Here is a 19,557-nt window from a genome sequence, read left to right on the forward strand (position 1 = left end):
TGATCCTGGGTATAAATGCATTATCCCAGCTCACTGAGAATCCCCCGGTCAGGAGAGAGAACCACTCTTGAACCGTCTGCCCTGCCCTTGACAGTTACAGGAGTCAGTTAGCTCCCTACTCCTTCTGTTGGAGGTGCAGGCCATTGTGACTGAGGGTCCTCACTGATCCATAGAGTACTTAGTCATTCACTCATTCATTCATCCACTCATCGTTCACTCATTCCGTCAATCAATGAACTAAAGCACCTCTCCCCTGCAGCCGTCAACTAGGTACTGGGCTTGCAAGGGTCCAGCAAGGCAGAGAGATGACCAACGGTACGGTGAGAGGGGGTGTCTCTGTTCTAACACATGGCAGAAACCCAGGAAAAGGGTTTAAGTCAACCTGGGGTAACCAGAGAAGACCTGGTGGAGAGGGCTTTGACAAGAATCATCAGAGAGATGTGGAGGGGGAGGGGAGGGACCCAGAGGAAGAGAAGGACCTTTTTAAGGTCTGAAGGTCTCTCTCCACAGACTGATTATCAGTTACAGTGTAGTAATGAGGCAACATTGACCCAGTGATAAACAATGAACTTGTAGTGAGGGGAAGATGGATGCCATGTTCCTCCCAACGTGATACCCTGAGAAGGACACTACACGACTTAATCTGGCCGGGAATGCATAACCTGTATCTGTACTTGAGAAAACTGCAGACAAACCCCAAGTAAGGAACAAAGAAGGACTGTATTCTTCAGAAACGTTCATGCCATTAAAAACCAGCCTTTCCGACAAGACAGCTAGCAGTGCAGAGGGAAAGGCTATAAGGAGCATTATTGGGTCAGTTGACAAAACCAGAATTCAGATGTGGGTTAGATAAATGTATTACATCGATGTCAAGTTTACGAAATTGATAACTGGTCTGTGGTTCTGTAAGAGTATTCATATGTTCAAAAAATTTACACTGAAATATGAAGGGGTTAATATAGACTGAATGTGTGCCCCCCCCCCCAGAATTCATGTATTGAAATCTAGTCCCCAGTGTGATGGTATTAGGTGGTGGGACCTTTGGAAGGTCAGGAGGGTGAAACCCAGATGAATGGGATGAACAGCCTTATAACAGAGACTCCAGAGAGCACCCTCGCCCCCTGCCCTGTGAGCATGCTGCCTATGAGCCACCCAGCAGGTCCTCACCAGACACCAAATCTGCTGGGACTTTGATCGTGGCCTTCCCAGCCTCTAGAACGGTGAAAAATACATTTCTTGTTTTTTATAAGCCACCTGGCCTGTGGCATTTTTGATAGAGCAGCCCAAAGGACTAGGACACGGGTGAGATTCCATGATGCATGAGAATTCTGTGGCTCGGAAAGCGTGATTTGTGTCTATGCAACACACACGGGGGTGGGGATGGGAGGGAGCCAATGATAAAGCAAATGGGGCAAAATGTTAGCGGAATCTGGGAAAGTAGGTGGAGACTTCTTTCCCCTATAAACCTGAATGGTTTTCAAAATAAAAAGTAGAAGAAATAAAGCTAAGAACACAAAAAGCAGTGTCCTGAGCTGAGTCTTAAAGGAGGGAAAAGAGAGGCCGGGAGGGCCCCCCGGGCAGTGGGGACGGCAAAGGCAGAGGCCCGGAGGCCTGAGTGGGTGTGGGCGTCTGTGCCCATGCAGCCTCTCGGCTCTCGCCTGCCCAAGCATGGTGGGAAGTGTGCAGCACCCGTGATCTGACAGGGGCTGGTGACAAAGCACTCGGGCCCTTTAGGGACTGGGGTCTGGGCCACCTCACTGGCTCAGCCTCAGACACCAGAGAGAGAGCAGTGGAGAATGTGTACGGGGGGGGGGGGGTGACAAGTTTCAGCCGCGGCTTGAGGTGGGTCTGCAGGTCGCAGCTCACCCCGCTAATGTACATCTTGCAAGTTTTCCCTCAGAAAAAGAGGCCCAACACAATCCTGGGTGAAATGTTTCCAGAACATACCACATGGAGCTGAGCGGTTCTGGGTGGACCTGGTAGGCGCACCACCCAAGCCCCACACACGTGCAGGCGGCGCTTCTCCCAGCTGCCCGGGGTGATGGTGGCTGACGGCTCTAAGCTGAGTGTCTCCCGGGCCCTGCCTTCAGCCAGAGGGTGTCCCCCTCCTTCACAGGGGCTCCCCACACCCAGGGACTCGTCCGTGCAGATACATAAAGCCGGCACGTGTGGCCAAGAGGGGACCACTCGGGGCTCCAGACGCCCCCGTAGGGTCAGCTGAGACCGTCATCACGGAGGCCCACCGTCCCTCTGTCCAGCCCTTCCTCCTTCACTGCCTGGCCAGTGCAAGGGCCCCAGACACCCTCCTGCCCCTAATCTTGGTCTCAAAGTCTGCTTCCTGAGGGCATAACCTCTGACACAAGGCGGGTCCTAGTTTGAAAGATTTAAAGAAGAAACAAAAGAAGTCAGGCAGTTTTAAAGTGCAGCAGAATGCTGACCACAACCGAAAGTTTGTCCCGAGATGTAGATAAGCCAAACTCGGGGCACTCTCAGGGCACGCCCCACGCACGTGCTCTAAAGGAGGGAACGAAGACAAAGGCAGTCGGTCACACGGCACTGTCTTCCACCAGTACACACCTTCCCGGTTTACCAGCATTCTAGAAAATTCCAAACTGTGGGGACAGAGAACAGAGGAGTGGGCATGGGGGAACCGGCTGACAGCAGAGCAGCACCGGGGAATTTGGGCGGCAGACGAAACTGTTGTCTCTCTCGACTGTGCGCCGTGCTCCTGAAACTGTACCGGACAACGTGGAAATCTTGCTGTCTGCACTTTCTGTCTCGACAAGAAAACACGCACGGTAGGCAACACGCATGGCTCTTCGTCAACGCCTTAAATCTCGAGATAAGAACTTAACCGGAGCCTAGTTGAGTTTCATTTTGTGAAGATACAGTGGAGGGCAGCTCGTGTGCTCTCTGCTTGAATGAAAGCGCTAGAACACGAGGGGTCTTCGCCGGGAGAGCACACCTCGCTTTGGACATTCCCTTCATGTAGAGCTTTGGGGCGCCCACTGGCTCAGTCGGAAGAGCGTGGCTCTTGACCTTGGCGTTCCGGCCCCGCTCTGAGTGTGCAGATGACTTAAAAATAAATCTTAAAAGAAAACAAAACTTTTGAAGCTTTCGTTTTGTCTTGTTTTGAAGGTCCCTAAGGTTGGCAGTGCCACCGTCCTCGTTGGCTGGTGGCAGCCAGCTGTGCGGCCACCACGGACGGTCTTCCTACTCTGCCTCGTGTGAGGGGTCGGTCTTGAGGATCGCTCGTGCGGACCAACCTCCTCTTGCTGCCGCAACAACTTACCACAGAATCCACCCATAAAAACCACACACACTGGTATCCCCTGGGCAGGACTCAAGGTGCCCACCAGGGCCCGAAGGGGAGGACGTGTTCCCTTTCGGACCGGCATCCCTCCGCCCAAGTCGAAGCATGACATCATGTGGTGGTGTCATTGGACCTTCTTTTTCTGGAGTCACATTTCCCTCCCTCATGAGGACCTGTAATTGTACTGCACCCACCAGCGTGTTAAAGGACAAACCCCTTATCTCAAGGTCTTTCGTCTCATTCACAAAGTCCTTTTTGCCAAATAAAACAACATGGTCACAGATTCCAGGACATCTCTGGGGCCTTATTCAGCTGACCCCACAATCCAATCTGCTGGATTCGAGATGGGAACTGACAACATCAATAGGGGTTTGAGTCCTGGTTGGCCAGTCCCGTTGCTCCTCACAAACGCTTCCATCCTCTCACCCAACAAATACTCTCTCATCATCTCCCTGCCCTCTTGGAGACACATTTATGCACGGTGCCTGGCTGGGACTCTTGATCTCCGGGTCGTGAGTTCAAGCCCCACATTCGGTGTGGAGATTACCTAAAAATAAAATAGATTTTTTTTTTTAAAGAAACGTTTATGCAACAATCCCCACAGGCTCTACGCTAGGAGCCCAGTTTCCTGAATGTCAATTATCTGTCGGTTTGTATCATTGTATCAAGAGGATGTGGGTGGGTATTTTTTTTAACTTTTCACTTCTGAACACCTGTCTGGTTCTGCCCCTATAAGTATTCAATAAGTATTCTTTAAGTTACTGAATGAATTAATGTCTTTAAATAACTTAGAGTCTGGTAACACTTTTGGATTCTCTTGGCGGGCCTGGGGGAACCCTTGTGGAGGGATTCTGCGGTCAGCTGACTAACGGCTCTCAAAGATGCCCACGTTATTGTACCAGGAGCTGGGACGTGTCGCCTCACATGGCAGAGGGGACCTTGTCAAGGCCCTGAAGGGGGTTGACCCTGGGTTTCGGGGGGGCCCGGCATCCTCACGAGGTCCTCATGAGAGGGAGGCAGAGGGCGGGAGGCCCAGAGACGGGCAGACCCCGTGCTGCTGGCAGTGAGGATGGAGGGGGGGGCGGCGGGCCAGGAAGAGGCAGGAGCTGGGTCTCCCTGCGGCCCCGGGAGGACCAGCCCTGCCCGCGCCTGGGTTTTAGGACTTCCGACCCCAGAACTGTCAGAGAATCGGTGTGAGAAGTCATCTGTGGCAGCAGCCCCGGGAGACTTGGATGAGGCTGTGAGTCTTTCCCAACCCCTTTGAGCCTCAGTGTCCACCTCCATAAATGGGCACAATTACAGCCCCCCTTCCCTGGGTCACTGTAGAGATCAAGAAGTCATACAGTAGGCATCAGCTGGTTTTAGTATGGAGGTCACTGAGTTTGACGTGTACAGAGACACCCAGGATGTAGTTGGATAAGCAAGTGTGGGCACAGAAGACTCAGAAGGAAAGTTCTGGAGTTGAGGGAGGCGGAAGTCGGGCATCCGAGAAGCAGGAGAGGGCAGGAGACAGTGATTTGAAAAATAACAGGGCCATACACATTGCAGGTTGGATGCAAACATACATATTATTATTTTCCTCCTCTTCCTCCATTTGGCCATCCAGCCTGCCCTCCCGCCTTCAGGCCAAAACACTCAGAGCCAACCACACACATGGTTACGATGCACTTGGGTGTTTACTGGGAATGGGATCTCAGAGGCCAGGCCCGGGTCGCTCACACTTTTTTGGTGATGTTCTTGGGGGTGGCGAGCTCGTACAGCCGAGGGGATGCCCGAGCAACCAGGGACGCTGGGGAAATATGGTAGGGGTCGTAGCCCTCATTGAGGTCCTTGCGCACTTTGGGCTTGGCCAGGGAGACGATCCGGGGACTGGCCACTGCCTTCTTGGTGACGTCCAGCACCTCCCAGCGCGGATCTCGGTCAGGAACACACTGGTTCGACTGGGCCTTGGGTGCTGGAGAGAGCGGAAGAGGGGGACCAAGTCAGGCACTGGCGCCTCAGACGTGTGGCCACTCAGGCTTGTGGAGGTCAAAACTCCCAAGTCAACGGGCTGCCCACTGACGGAAGAATGGATACACACAACATGGCCCATCCACGCACTGGAGCGTCCCTCGGCCGCGAGCAGGAGCGCGGCGCCCGCCTGCGCTGCCCCAGGGACGGACCCCGAGCCCACGACGCTCAGGGAGGGAACCAGACACAGAGGGCCCCACGGTGTGTGAGTCCACGTGTGTGACACGTCCAGAGCAGGCTCCTCCATGGATGGGCAGGGGGCTCGCGGGGGCCGGGGGCTGGAGAGGGGGTGGGGAGTGATAACTAATGGAGAATGAAATTGGGGTTTCTCTTTAGGGAGATGAAATTCTAAAGTTGATTGTGGTGATGGGTACACAACCGATTGTACTAAAAACTATTAAATTGTACACTTTGTTTTTTTATTGCGGAATACTGTACACTTTAAAAGGGTGAATTGTAAAGAAAAACTATTTCAAATGGCCACGGGTCCCAGACAGGGGACACAGAGGAGCCAGCCTAGCGGTCAAAGGTGAGGAGGGCGCCTGACTGGCCCCTTCCCCTCGTCCCCTCCCCGCCGAATGCTGCAGTGGGGAAGGGGCGCGAGGACAGGTGTGGGGCATCTCCTCTCCCCAGCTGGTGCTGCACGCCCTGTCAGTGCACCAAGGGGCAGCTCCCAGGCTGCTTCGGGACTCGGCACCAGCTTCCTGGCCGAGGCTGTCCCAGCCCCTCTGGGCTCTGGCTTTCCGTACTGGGTGGCGTGGCTCCCACCAGCCATGTGTGACCAGAGTGCCTGATATGGGCTGGAGTTTTATTTGATTTAATTGGAATGAAATTGATTAACTCATTTAGATCAACCGGTTGATTGGTTTTAATGTCATTGAAATAGCCACACAGGGCCAGTGGCTGTTGTTGCGGACTGACTACTATCAGGAACAGAGGCCTGTGGCTCAGCCAGGCTCCCTCTTCTCACCTCCTGGCACCCCAGGCCTCACATGCTGGTCTGCCCCTCCTCCCCTCCCCCACCATCCCATTCCGCTGCAGCACATGGCCTGTCTGGGGACTAGAAGAGGGTGGTCACCAGTGGTCACTGCCTTAGCCTTCATCTCTGGGAGCTTCAGGACCCTAGGGATGGAGGGATGCTACAGTCTTCTTTCCAAGCCCCCTTTGCAAATGGAAAAGGGCCGACCACCTTCTCAGCAGGCAAGCCCTCAGTGGAGAGACCCTGGGGAAAGGGAAACAAGGTCCCTCCCACCAGGCAGGCACCCATCCACGTGGGGCCTGGGGCAGGGGACACCACTGGGGCTGGACAGAGCTGTGAGGTGATGCACCCAAAGGGAAGGGGCCAGGCAGAAGGGTGGCCCCTCGGGGACAGGAGGACCATGCCCAGACCCAGGCTTCTTCGAATTCCTCTGAGAATTCAGGAGCACTCCCACCATCGTGACATCCAGGCTTTAAAACTCTGCCAATGACAGGGCGCCTGGGGGCGGGGGGCACGGTCCGTTAAGCGTCTGACTCTTCGTTTAGGCTTGGGTCGTGATCTCAGGGTTGCGAGACCAAGCCCTGTCTGGGGCTCCACACTCACAGCAGAGTGTGCTGGGATTCCCTTTCTCTCTCTCAAATAGATTAAAAAACAAAACGAAACAAAACTCTGTCAGTGGAACCTTGACGGTGGAGTGGTGACGGTCCCCTGCCACCCAGCACACGGTGGACACACGCGGAGCAGCAAGCAGCCGTGGACTCTCCCCTGCACAGCCCCATGCGTGTCATTTCTCTCCTGAGTGCGCCGGTCATGACCACAGGTGGACACGAGTCCGCTGTGCGAACAAGATGACCTCGTACCACCGTGACGGGCACAGTTCACACGTGTCTGTGTCTGTGCGCATCTGAGGCACACATGCACGTACACGCAACTGCACGTATGTCTGTATCCCACGTGTGAGAGACGCGATGGCCCAACGCAGACACGCACACGTACGCACGCGCTTCCTTCTGCTTAGCCGTCCATTCAAGGGGTATTAAGGGAACAGACGAATGAGTGAATCAACAAACAGAAGGCGCCCCAACCACAGTTAAACGAAGAGAGACAGACTGGGAAGAGGTTATTTTGCAATGTGTTCAGCAAAGCATTAGTGATCAGCTTATATAAAGAGCTGCCCTAAATCAATAACCAAAAAAAAAAAAAAAGGAAATAGGAAATAGGAAACCTGCAAACTGATAGAACAGAGTGAGCCAAAACGGCCAGTCAGGCTCTCTGGTTGTTAAGTGCCTCTGACACTTCGGGCCTCGCATGTAACAGACACACATGATAAAGAGACACAGAAATGCATGGTAAGGCATGATAGCAGGTGACAGGTGTTGTGGGGAAAGAGCAAGAAGTGACAGGGGTTCACAGGTGCCCAGAGCTGGTCACAGCTTGTGGAGTGAAATAGGGCACTGATGGGCCTCACCAAGGGGGCAGAGGAGTGAGCCGGTGTCTGGGGGGTGCATTCCAGGCCGTGGGAAGGGCCAGTGGGGAGGTCCAAGCAGAATGGAGGCAGGTCAAGGAGGCCAGAGGACAGACCACAAGGTCCCGTGGGCCACACTAAGAGAGGCGGGAGCCCTGGGAGGGTCATGAGCAGAGAAGGCCAGAATCCGAGTTGAGTTTAGCAAGGTGCCTCTGACGGCCACGTGGAGATAGGTGAGGGCAGTGCCCAGGTTCGGTCAGAGGCTACAGCTCTGGTCCAGAGATGGATGATGGGCCTCAGAGGGGGTGTGAGGGGAGGGGTACGGGACAGCTGTGGGCGTGCTCAGAAGGCCCAGCCCACAGGAGTCCTTTGTGCCTCAGACGTGGAGGGCACGACGGGAATGCCAGGCCAGGAGAGTGTCTAGAAGGGTGTGCCCTGGCACACATAGACACGTGGCCCCACAACTTTGTGGTTCTGTGTGTATACCATGTGCGCGTACCCCAAACTCATTATCTCTGGATGGTAGGGTTCCTCCTTCCTTATGCCCTCCTGCACCGTCCAATTCTCTACAATTCATGTGTGTTACTTTTGTCATGGTCTCATTTGCTTTAAAGGAAAGGGCAAGGGGGCGCCTGGGTAGCGCAGTGGTTAAGCATCTGCCTTCAGCTCAGGGCATGATCCCGGCGTTATGGGATCGAGCCCCACATCAGGCTCCTCCACTAGCAACCTGCTTCTTCCTGTCCCACTCCCCCTGCTTGTGTTCCCTCTCTCGCTGGCTGTCTCTCTCTGTCAAATAAATAAATAAAATCTTTAAAAAAAAATAAAAATCAAAAATAAAGGAAAGGGCAAGAATCAGGTCGATGCCATTTTCAAGCAGCCCTCAGACCTCAGCTCGGCACTAGGGTTGGTGCCTGGCCCCGCACCCCACCTTGCTCTCCTGCACCTGTGCGCCCTTGCCAGGAGACCCACTTGGGCCACAACCCCTCTCAGTTCTTCTCCTGGGGAACGGCCCCCTCTGCCAGCTCCCAGGACAGCCTGAGTGGGCTGTGCTATGAATGACGCACAGGTGTTTGGACACCTAGTCTGCAGTTTCGGGAGAAGATGAAGGAAGAGAGAAGCGTGAATCTGGAGGAAGCAGACCTGGAGCCCAGGTCTTTTGACTGTACCCCACCCCATGGCCTGTGGCCCGTGGGGAAGGACACAAGAGCCTAATAAGGAGCGACGCCTCAGTGGAACTACTTACTGGCCAAGTGAAGGAGGCGATTGTAGTCTGACACGTATGGCTTGGGCTTTGGCATAGGGTCCCACTCTTCCAACCGGGTGGCTGGGACCCTGGGCTTTGCCAGCCGTAGGATCCTTGGGCTGGGGATGGCCATCTGGGCTGCCCTGGATACCTGGGACACCTGGAAACAATTATAGGGGAAGAGTACAACAGTCCATGATTCCTCAAAGGCCCCTGGATCAGAAAGACCCCATAAGCAACAGTAAGAGATGCAGGACTCACTGGGAAGAAGTCAGTTTGCAATGAGTTCAGCAAAGGATTAGTAGCTATCATATATAAAGAGTTCTTCTAAATCAATAACCCAAAAACCAATAGGGGACTGGGCTAATCATACAGGAGAGTAAACCTAAAGGATCAATAATCCTCTGTTGACCAGGGAAATACAAATAAAAACAGCAAAATATCACTCCGTGCCAACAAATTTGGCAAAACCGAAAAAGTCTGAAAAAATTATCAAGCCCTGGCAGGAACATGGGAGGAGAGAAATCCTCATACATGGCAGGTAGGAGAGTAAATTAGTAGAAACACTTGGGAAAGCATTTGTCCTTCTCAAGTGGAACATGTGGACACTTGAAGACCACCACAGAGAGAAACCCCTGCCCTGGGGCGCAAGGAAATGATGGCGGTGGTAGTCAGACACTTGGGAGCAACCAGGCTGTCCATCAGTCGGGGGCTGGGTAAATCAATCACGTATATCCGTCCGGTAGCATGCAACCCAGTAGGTAAAATGTTCGTTCTGTATATATCATATGCCATGTTCGAGAAAGCAAGTATTGAGGCAAAAGCAAGAAAGTTAACACGCCATGTATGTGTGTTAAAAACACAGAATGCTATGACTGTAGCTGATGGGTCTAGATAATAATAAAGTTGAAAATGATGGCAATGGGGGCGCCTGGGTGGCACAGCGGTTAAGCGTCTGCCTTCGGCTCAGGGCGTGATCCTGGCATTATGGGATCGAGCCCCACATCAGGCTCCTCTGCTATGAGCCTGCTTCTTCCTCTCCCACTCCCCCTGCTTGTGTTCCCTCTCTCGCTGGCTGTCTCTATCTCTGTCGAATAAATAAATGAATAATCTTTAAAAAAAAAAAAAGTGATGGCAATGAGGCTGAGCTGCTCAAGACCGGGGGGGGGGGGGAGGGAGAGCCCTGACAGACATCTCACCGAGAAACTTGACCCACTTGCTCCGTGGATGACTTCTTAGCGTTCTCCAAAGGATCCAGGCACTACCAAAACCGTCTGCTTTGATATTGGGTCAGCCTACTCAAAGGCAGCCCCTCGACGGAGCTCTGTTAGCCACTAATCATCGTCTCCCGACCCCCCAAAAAAGTGCACTCAAGACCCAGTCTTCCCAGGCTGTGTCCTCTTGAGCATACGCCCTGTCCCCCTCCTTGCCTTGACCCGTCTGCCCTCCAGCTGGCTCCCTCACGTGGGCAGGCTGCCTGCCGAGGAAGTGGGGTGGGCAAAGTCACGTTCTGAACGTCTGGGGCTGTGACAAGGGCAAGATGAGCTGGCCATCCTGCTGCCTCTGGAGAGGGAGGGAGGAAGCCAGGGTAATTGTTGAAACGTTTTATTCCTTAAGGAGGAGGGGGAGGTCGGAATCAATCTGTCAAAATGTTGGAGTAGGTCCAGTGCTCGTGGTGGGTGCCGGTGTATTTGCAACATTTCGTGCCCCAGGAAAGCCCTCGGCACGGTAGTTTTAGCGGGAACCTTCTTGGAAGCAGGGGTTGGCTGAAATGACCTCCAGGGGTCAGTCAGAAATTTGAGTCCCTTTCCTCTTAAAATTGTCTTCCCTAAAAATCATAAGTGCTACTTTTATCAGACATGTTGGTGTTTATCATGTTATGTCCCACTCAACCCTCCATTTCCTCCCTCCTTCTCCCTTCGTCTCCCCTCCTCCTTTCTTTCCCCATGACAGACACAGCTCAGGCTCATGTCCCCCCTGATGTCAGTCCTGCCTGGAGGGCTGGGCGGGCAGGTGGACATTCACCTGTCCGTGCCTGAGACTAATACCGATTGCCACTCTGTGCCTTGCCCAGGGTAAGACAAGCTGAGGAATGCGGCCACAAAAAGCAAGAAGGTGCGGTCCCTGTCCTTGGGTTGCTCCCAGGCTGGTGGAAGAACCAACAGTCCATCCAGAAACTGTGCTGGGGCTGCGAAGGAGCAAAGCAACATGCAGGGACACTGGAGGCTGGAAGTGGGGCTCCCACCAGACTGGCTGGGAACAGAAAGGTCGGGCAAGGAGAGGAGGGTTCTTGAGAACAAGGGGGCTAGACAGAGAGGGGAGAGGTGTTCCAGGTAGCAGTCCCTGCGTGGCCAAAGGCCTAGAGTCTCGTCGACGGTCCCGCATGTAGCCCAACAAAGCACGTGCATGGAGGAGGAGGGGTCAGGAAGCACCGAGTCTCGCTAAGCCTTCGGTTCTCAGCTTGGGAGTCTGGAGTTTCCCGGGGACTGGGAACCACGCAAGGGTTTGGCGCACAGAAGGGAGGAGGCATCAGGGCAGGCTTGAGCTGCCAAAAGCAAGGCAGGCAGCCCAGAAAACAGCAGGTGCGTCTCAGGTAAGAGGCGGGACAGGCCGAGAGGACAGCGCCCTCCTTAGGGTCCCCGTTTAACCAAATTAGCCAAAAAGGCTTTTGGGGGGACAACTGGGGAAAGTGAACACAGACTGCGTATTTGGACGTTAAGGTGTTATTGTTTAATGTTTTAGTGGATCATTGTTATTACGGGTGTCAGTTAGAAATGCATACTGAAGTAGTTAGAAGAGAAATGGTCTGATGCCTGGATTTACTTTAAAAAAATCGGAAGTGGGGGTTCTGGAAAACAACGGTCTGAAAAACCCCATCAACACACTTAGTGCCGATTAAAACCACAGTGAGATGCCAGCTTCACGGCTGCTTTCTCTGTTATAGCCAAAAACCTGGAAACAGCTCAGAGGTCCTTCCGGGGCTGGCGGGTCCCCCCATGTGACAACACATGACCCAGGGCTCAGAAGGCACAAGCTGGTAAGGTGTTCGAGACTTCAGATACATTCGCTGGGCTGCAGGGCTCGTTCCCTTCACGCGGTGCGCAGGAGAAGGGGAAGGCGTGGGAACGGGGACATGACGTGGTCGCCAGAGGCCGTGTCGGGCCCGAGTGGGGAACTGAACCGTTTCGCGACCTCTGAAATGGGCAGGGAAGGGGGGGTCCCTGAGCGGCTTCAGGGCGGTGCTGAGAGGAAAACCCAGCTCCATCCTGAGCAGACGACACCAGTGAATCCTGCTGGGGCCACCAAGCGGTCATGTGCGGCCCGCCCCGGGGTCTGTGCCCTCCGACCTGGCCCCGCGCAGAGCCAGAGGACAGCAAGCACCTACCTCAGACATGTTTATGCTCCAGATGTTGTTCCGGACCCTCGGGGCAGCCAGCTCCCTCAGGCGACTCGAAGCTTGGTATTCCAGGGAAGACCGAGGAACGGGCCAGATGGGGGTGGTCCTAGGGGACAGCCACAGTTGACACAGCTCCTCAGCCTGGGGCGCGTCTCTGTCTCCTGCGTGTGTCATGTTCTCTCAGCCTGTCTCTGAGTCCAGGGATAAGGGACAGCCTGGGACGGTGGAGCGTTTTGAAAACACCTCCAGGAAGGGATTCAGAAAGAATCCCTGAAAGAAAGCCCCTGAGTGTTTTCAAGGCAGAGCTACCCTCTCCCAAGGTCATCCCAGCTCAGCGTGCAATGGCCATCCTCCCGACAGCTTCCCTGTCCCCCTCTGTGGTGACAGTGGCTCCCAGGGCCTCTCGCCCACACCCCTGTCGTTGGGGCTGGGGTCAGCATTGGACACAAGGAATAAAAGGGTGTGGGACCGCGTCTCCTGAAGTCAGATGTCAGGTCTGTCTCTGCCCCGGAAAGAAGGCTACGTTTCATTGATCTGAGGCAGACGGTCCCTATTTCCTCATCTCTGAGGTTGGAATGCAGCTTATAGATGCTGTCAGCCAAACGTCAGAAGCTCCCTGGCCATCCTCGCCTGCGTGCACTCCGGGCTGTTTGTTGGCACTGAGACGGCCTCAGCTGAGTTATATGCATTCTCGGATCTACAGATGTTAAGTCTAATTGCAGTTTAAATTATCTTCAGATTCCACGACGATTCAACATTAAAATGAAAAAGTGGCCGTCACAAAGACAGGCATAAGCACAGTGTGTAGAAACCTGTCAACATCTCTGAGTTAAAAGGTGATTCAAAACTTTCAGACACAGTTTAGCTAATTTATTTCAGTTATTATTTTCCCTTCTATGTGCATAAAAATAGGTCATTAAAATCTGTGTCTAAATAACTCTAAAGATCACTTTTAACCAGCACGAAAGTTCCAAGTGGTAAGAAGAAGGTATTGTGTTAAAAGTTGTACGTGCAATAATGTCTTAGGATTGCTAGCGTTTGGCGCGAACGAAATCCGTAGCAGTGATAAGTAACACTGAGCGCTTGCTAGGTCAGGCCCTGTGCAGAGTCCACCTTTTGAGAATGCTCTCCACCTGCACCCATCCCGCAGGTGGAGAGCTGTGGCTCACAGGGTCAAGTGCCTGCCCGCGGGCATCCTGCTGGGGAGCAGTACCGCCCAGTTTGAAGTCAGGTCATCTACTCCCAGGACCTGGGCTCTCCCCGCGCCACACTGTCCAGGGAAGGGCGAGGTCCTCCGCCAACTCTGCCTTCAGAGTGCCTGCCCAGCGCTCCTTCCTTTACCTGTTGTTGCTGTAATACTCCCAGTAGAACCTTTTAGGTCGAGCCAGTTCCTCCACTCGGCGGGACACCTCTATGCAAAATAAGAAACAGCCCCAGCTGAAACCCTGCCCACCCTCAGGGGTTTCCTTCTTGCTTAGATTAGGGTTCCACTAGCTAGAGTGAGAGGCACAACGTGATGTGAGGCACTAAGGGCCTGGAGAGTCGAGAGCCAGATACCTTGCAGGGGAGTGACTTTCGCTATCCCCGTCCTGGGGACAATGGCCTCGGGGGCCTGAAGCCCCTTTCAGGGCACACAGGATGGCAGCAGCAGGGCTAGAATGGGAGCTCAGGCCCCTCAGTTCCTCAACAGACATCAGTGTGGCTCCAACAGCCCACTGGTTGGGAAAGTGGATTTTGGTCTGCGGTCAGTACACGCCTAGGGTTTACAGGGCCTTAGTGTCCACTCTGAGGAAGATTCTAAAACCCCCAACAGAGATCCTGCCCTATTACTTCCCTCCAGTAAAAGATTTCTTGAAATGTTTTATTTGAAGGGATCCACTGCTCTCAAAAAGTGTAGAAACCGTTGCAGAAGGGAAGGCAAAGAGACTTTCAATAAATTTAATACTAACCCCCATTTTGGCTGCAGTGCAAACGGGGAGTTCCCCTGGGGAGTTTGCCCCACACCCCTCACACCAAGACCAGCTTCCTGCATTTCTGGCTCCTCAGGAGACAGAGGCCAGAGATGAGCTAACTGGGAGGTGGGGGCTGGGGGAGCGGCAGTACGGAATTCTGGTGAGGTTAGGGCTGGGGAGACCCCAGCTGGATCTGGGGCACAGGTGGGAGGGGAATGGGGGTGACCCACTCCTGACCCTGGAGGCCAGGGGCAGCATGTCAGACAGGATAGCCAGGCACCAGAGTTGGGAAGGGGCCACCTCCGGCCCACCCCTGAGCGAGGTGACTCCTGATGGAGAAGTGGAGGTGGGGGGTGGGCTCCACCCACCTGGCACTGTGATGGTAAGGGTGGTGTCTTCGAGAAACCTCTCTGTCCAGTACACAGACGGCCTGGAATACACGAGCGTGGCTCAGGGTCAAGGAAGCTGGGGCACAGGTTCCTGGGCCTGCTCTGAAACAGAACTCAGGGCACCTTACGGACACAGACACGCACAGGAGGGAGACAGCGAGGCAGGGGCGGGGTAGCTGGAGGAAGGAGGAAGGAGAGACCCGTTGAGAGAACGTGGAGCGGGGTAGGTCAGAGAGGTGTGTGAGGAAATGTAGATGACTCCGAGCAGCGCTGATGTTCAGAGAAGGGGGAGCTGGAAAAAAAAAGGCACAGCTAAGAGCAGGACCCAGGGCGCCATCATGGGAGCGGACCCACTTCTCAGCTGGCGGACTGGCGTCCAGAGCACCAGGGAGGAGCTGGGAATGGCCCTGGGGCTGAGGAAGGCCCCATCACAGGGCCCTTTCTCCCCATCCTTGCCCCTGGTGAGAAGGAGGGGTCCCCTGGAGCATGCCCCCCATGGCAGGAGATGGAGGGGCACCCTGGGACTTACCAGTAGACACAGAACTCCAAGCTCCTCCTGCGCGGGGACACCCAGGCATAGCCCTCACAGCAGCACCCCAGCCTGTGATGAGACAGGCCCGAGCCCCTGACTTTGCTCTGTGGCCCCACTTGCTCAAAGGCCTCTCTGTCCTTCACCGGCACCGGAAGCCACCCCAGTCCCACCTCTGGAACCCTGACTCCTCGCCTCCCCCGTACCTGCCCCCAGGTCATCGTGTGGGTGACAGATGGGACGAGGGAGCCCAGCGGCAGGGGGCTGCACAGGCAGACCACCCAGAGCTGCCCTCCTCCTCCTGGGCCCCACCCCCGCCTCCCGCGAGGCCGCCCGCAGGCCTCACCTGTCTTTCAAGACTTGCCAGTTGGTCTTGGGCTTGGCCAGCTCAAAGACCCTCCTCCTCCTCTTCCTCCCTCTGACTGAGGAGAAGCTGGGGAACCTCTGGGTGATGGACAGCCGGCTGTGGGAGAGGCAGGCGCTGAGTGGGCCAGGGCCCTGCCCAGTGAGAAGGGACCTCTCTGGGGGCGGCGTCTGGCAGGGCAGACCCCAAGGGAAGTCCAGGCTCCGAACGGCTGGGCCACTCCGGTGCTGCCCTCTGCAAAGTGGGGAAGCCCTGCTCCCGACGCGCCAGGTTGCTGAGATGACTAAAGCCAACCAAATCTCATGAGCAGGTATTAAGTGCCAACTGTGTGCCAGGCCCCCGGAAGCCCAGAGGCTGGGAGGAATAGGGTGTCTGGGGCTGAGACACCTGCCTGTTCCCTCGCTGGGTGCCGCCCCTGGCCCAAATGCCCTCCCCGAGGCCCCCGACCTGGCCTGCGCTCTTTCTCCCACAGCACATGTCGCTGGCCCCCACCTGCCACACCACGTGTGTGTGTGTGTGTGTGTGTGTGTGTGTGTGTGTGTGGCACAGGCTCTGTGAGAGTGGGGGTTGGGGGGGTCCATCTGCAGTGTCGGGGGAGGAGCCAAAGGGAGAGGCTCTTCCGCCGAAACTGGGCCTGGATGAACCCAGAGCGCGACCCAGGGCAGGGCAGGCGGGAGGGACCAGGGTTCCCGCAGAGAAACCGAGCTCGGAGTCCCGCAGGCCTGCTTCTTTCCAGGACTCCATAACCTGCCACAAATCACTCCCCACAAACGCGGTTACCACTTGAGCCCAGCGGAGTCCAGGCCATCTCAAACATTTCTTGGGGGTTGAGGTACTTGAAATCGTTTCAGCTGTGAGCTGGGAGGTTCTCCCTATTTCTCCTCCTCTCTGACTGAGGGCCTCTGCTCCTGACCTCCCAACTCTGGCATCCGAACCCTGTCTGTCCAGCTCCCCAAATCAGTGCTTTTGTAAGGTTTCCAATCCTAAACCCCAGCCCCCTGGACGGAGCCATGTTTGCCTCAGAGGCCACTGAGGGGCCCCCCTCCCGTCCCGCACAGCTCACACTCAGGGCACCCCAGCCCCGGCAAGGGCACACGGGGCCACCCCCGGGGCCGGGGTGGGGCTGCTGCTCTCCCTTCACTGCCCCCACCCCAGCTGGGCAGGCCCACCTCATCTCAGAGACGCCCTCCTCCGCATCTTTCTCCAGAACCCTGTCCAGCTGCTCGAGGGCCACCTCGGGGTTCCGGGGGCTGGGGACTTCTTCCCCAGTCACCTCCTCTGGGAGGGTCTCCTCTTCTTGGTCTTCAAATCTCAGCTCCCCGTCATGTGGGTGCCCGGTGTCCGTGGTCCTTCGGCTTCTGGACACCATGCCCTGCATGCCCATGCCCAGGACCTCATTGTCCCGGCCCCCATCTGGCCTGCCTCCGGCCTCCGACCTGCGGTGGTTGAGGGGCGAACTTTGCCACTGGTCCCCCATGCACTGGGCCCTCCGCAGTCCTGCAGCCTTGCTCCCCAAACACCCAAGTGTGTCTGTGGTCACCCGGCGACAGGAGAATGGCCCAACCGCATTCTGGGCGCCCACATTCCACTCCCAGCATGGCCGCACATGCCACCACCCAGACGGTACCGCAGTTCCTCGTGGGGGCCTGCTCACCCACCAGACCTTAGCCCCCTTCTCTGTGTTTTCCTGGCTAAACCAGGAGTAGTACCCAACCCCATTTGTTCAAAATAGGCTTTCTTACCTTGTCCAAAGTGGTCGTTAGGATAATTGAAGTATTTTTGTGGCCCCCAGGACACACCCCAGGCTCCAATTTTGGAAAATTCCCTGGAGGCCGTCAGAGGACCGGCCTTACCGCCTCTGCCAGGCCACACTCCTACCTATCACAACTTTCCCTTTCTCTGCTTGGCTGTTCCCTGCTCATTGTTTAAGACCCTCCCTTGCCCAGCTCTGCCCGCCAGGTCCTGCTCCGTTCCCCCGGCCCAGGCTGGTCATCCCCAGGGCCCAAGGGAACCCTCCCTGTGCAAACTGTCACGTTGCAAAGTCCTTTCCAGTTCTCCATCCTGCCTCCATAAGGCTTTGCCCCACCGTCGCCTCTGTCAGGAAAGGGAGAGAAGGAAGGAGTCTCTTGGATGATTCCAAAAGAAAGGCTTTTGAGGGCATCTGGTTCAATCTGGGAGATCCTTACAAAATCCCCTGCAGTGGCGTGAAGTGTCCTAAACCCTCACCTTGCCCTCAGTGATTTATTTTTCCCTCTTAAGTTAAATCCGACCATGATCCACAGGTGCCTTTCACCAAAAGATAAAGTCCATATTGCTGCAGTCAGAGGGACCTGTCATCATTGCAAAGTTCTGTAAGCAATCTCTTCACCCACGAGTCCGCTTTAGGGGATGGGCAGACTAGGCGAAGGGGCTTCAAGGAACAAACTTCCAGTTATGCAGTACGTAAGCCGCAGAGGTGGAAAGTGCAGCGTGGGGATGTGATAACACCATCATGACATTGTTTGGTGACTACCCTTCCCGTGATAGGCGCTGAATAACATGTAGGACTGTGGAGTCACGGTGCCGCACACCTGAAACTAACGTAACACTGCGTGTCGGCTGTACTTCAATAATAAAAATTATTTCTGAAGTCCACTTTCCTACTAGAGACAGCTCATTAAACCTGCTTGGCACGACATCAAGCCTGTATCTGCCACGTCAAACCTCCACAAGCCCCGTGAAGGCCAGGCATTGCCTTGAACTTACACGAGGCCAAGGAGGAGGTGCCGGAGGGGCCAGAGCTCCACCAGCCCTGAAGGGGGGGCTGGAAGGTCCGTATCTGCTACCAAGTGTGTGGAAAGGCAAGAAGGTCCACAGCTGAGGAGACCCATCAGGGTGGTGATCTGGATATGTAAGATGTTCTGAATGGAAAACAGAGGGGGGCCGAACTGACTGCGTGCATGTGTGGAGTTTGGTGGGCACGGGGGAGGGCAGCAGGTGGAGGGGAGGGAGGGGCACCTCACTGCACCGTGCCAGGACCTGGGATAAGCACATAGCAGAAGACAAATTAGATCCCTCTTAGATTCCTTTCCTGGTGTGGGTAACTAAATGCTGGCAAACTTTGAGGCTTCGACAACAGCAATTCATTATCTGGCAATTCTGGAAGTCAGAGGTCCACAGTGGGTCCCACCGGGCTCCGATCGAGACATTGGCAGGGCTGGGTCCTTCCGATCACGGCAAGGGAGGATCCGTTCCCTGCTCACTAGGGTGCTGGCAGGACTCAGCTCCTTGCGGTGGTAGGCCCGGGCTCCCCATCGCCCGTGGCTGTCGGCTGAGGGCTGACCCAGCTTCCAAGGCACTGCAGCCTTAGCCCATGGCCCTTCCTCCATCTCTGGCCAGCAGTGAGGCCTGTCCCTGTCCTGCTTCCTCTCACGTCTCTGGTCTCAGCCAAGAAAGGGCCCCAGGTGCTAAGGACCCATGTGATTAAATGAGGCCCACCTGGGTAACCTAGGCCAGTGTGCCCAGCTCGGTCTCTAACCTGAATCACATAAGCACAGTCCCTTTTGCTACATATGGTCCCACGTTCCCAGGTCCCAGGGATGAGGATGGGGACGATGTTCTTTCTACCTCACGCACCTCACACCACACACACAATTCACCCTAAATGATTTCAGGATCTGAATGTCAATCAATAAGGAAAAAGGTAAACCAATGAAAAATAGGAGAAAGACACAAAGAGGCATTTCACAGAAAACATGAACAGGTGATATTCAGTGCCTGAGCAACCAGTCAAACGTTGCAGAGAATGCTCTCTTTTGTACATGGAGGAATTTGGTCTAAATTTGGAGAACAACTTGGCATTATCTCATAAAGTTGAATGCATGTGAGCCCCAACACCCAGCAACCTCCCTCCTGGGTTTAACCCCCATGGGAAAGC

General features: G+C 55.1%; 1 protein-coding gene across 1 annotated transcript; it reads right to left on the reverse strand.

The window, feature by feature from the left end:
* Positions 1-5,006: 5,006 nt before the first annotated feature.
* SPMAP2 (sperm microtubule associated protein 2) lies at positions 5,007-17,118 on the reverse strand. Its single transcript, XM_026480780.2, has 9 exons — positions 16,811-17,118; positions 15,624-15,740; positions 15,278-15,349; positions 14,728-14,789; positions 13,749-13,818; positions 12,396-12,513; positions 9,011-9,170; positions 5,121-5,267; positions 5,007-5,086 (listed from the first exon to the last, which is right to left on the reverse strand). Exons 1-9 carry the CDS (start codon positions 17,116-17,118, stop codon positions 5,007-5,009), a joined length of 1,134 nt encoding a protein of 377 aa, XP_026336565.2.
* Positions 17,119-19,557: the final 2,439 nt, after the last annotated feature.

The sequence above is a fragment of the Ursus arctos genome, unplaced genomic scaffold, assembly GCF_023065955.2.
Source record: "Ursus arctos isolate Adak ecotype North America unplaced genomic scaffold, UrsArc2.0 scaffold_14, whole genome shotgun sequence".
NCBI lineage: Eukaryota > Metazoa > Chordata > Mammalia > Carnivora > Ursidae > Ursus > Ursus arctos.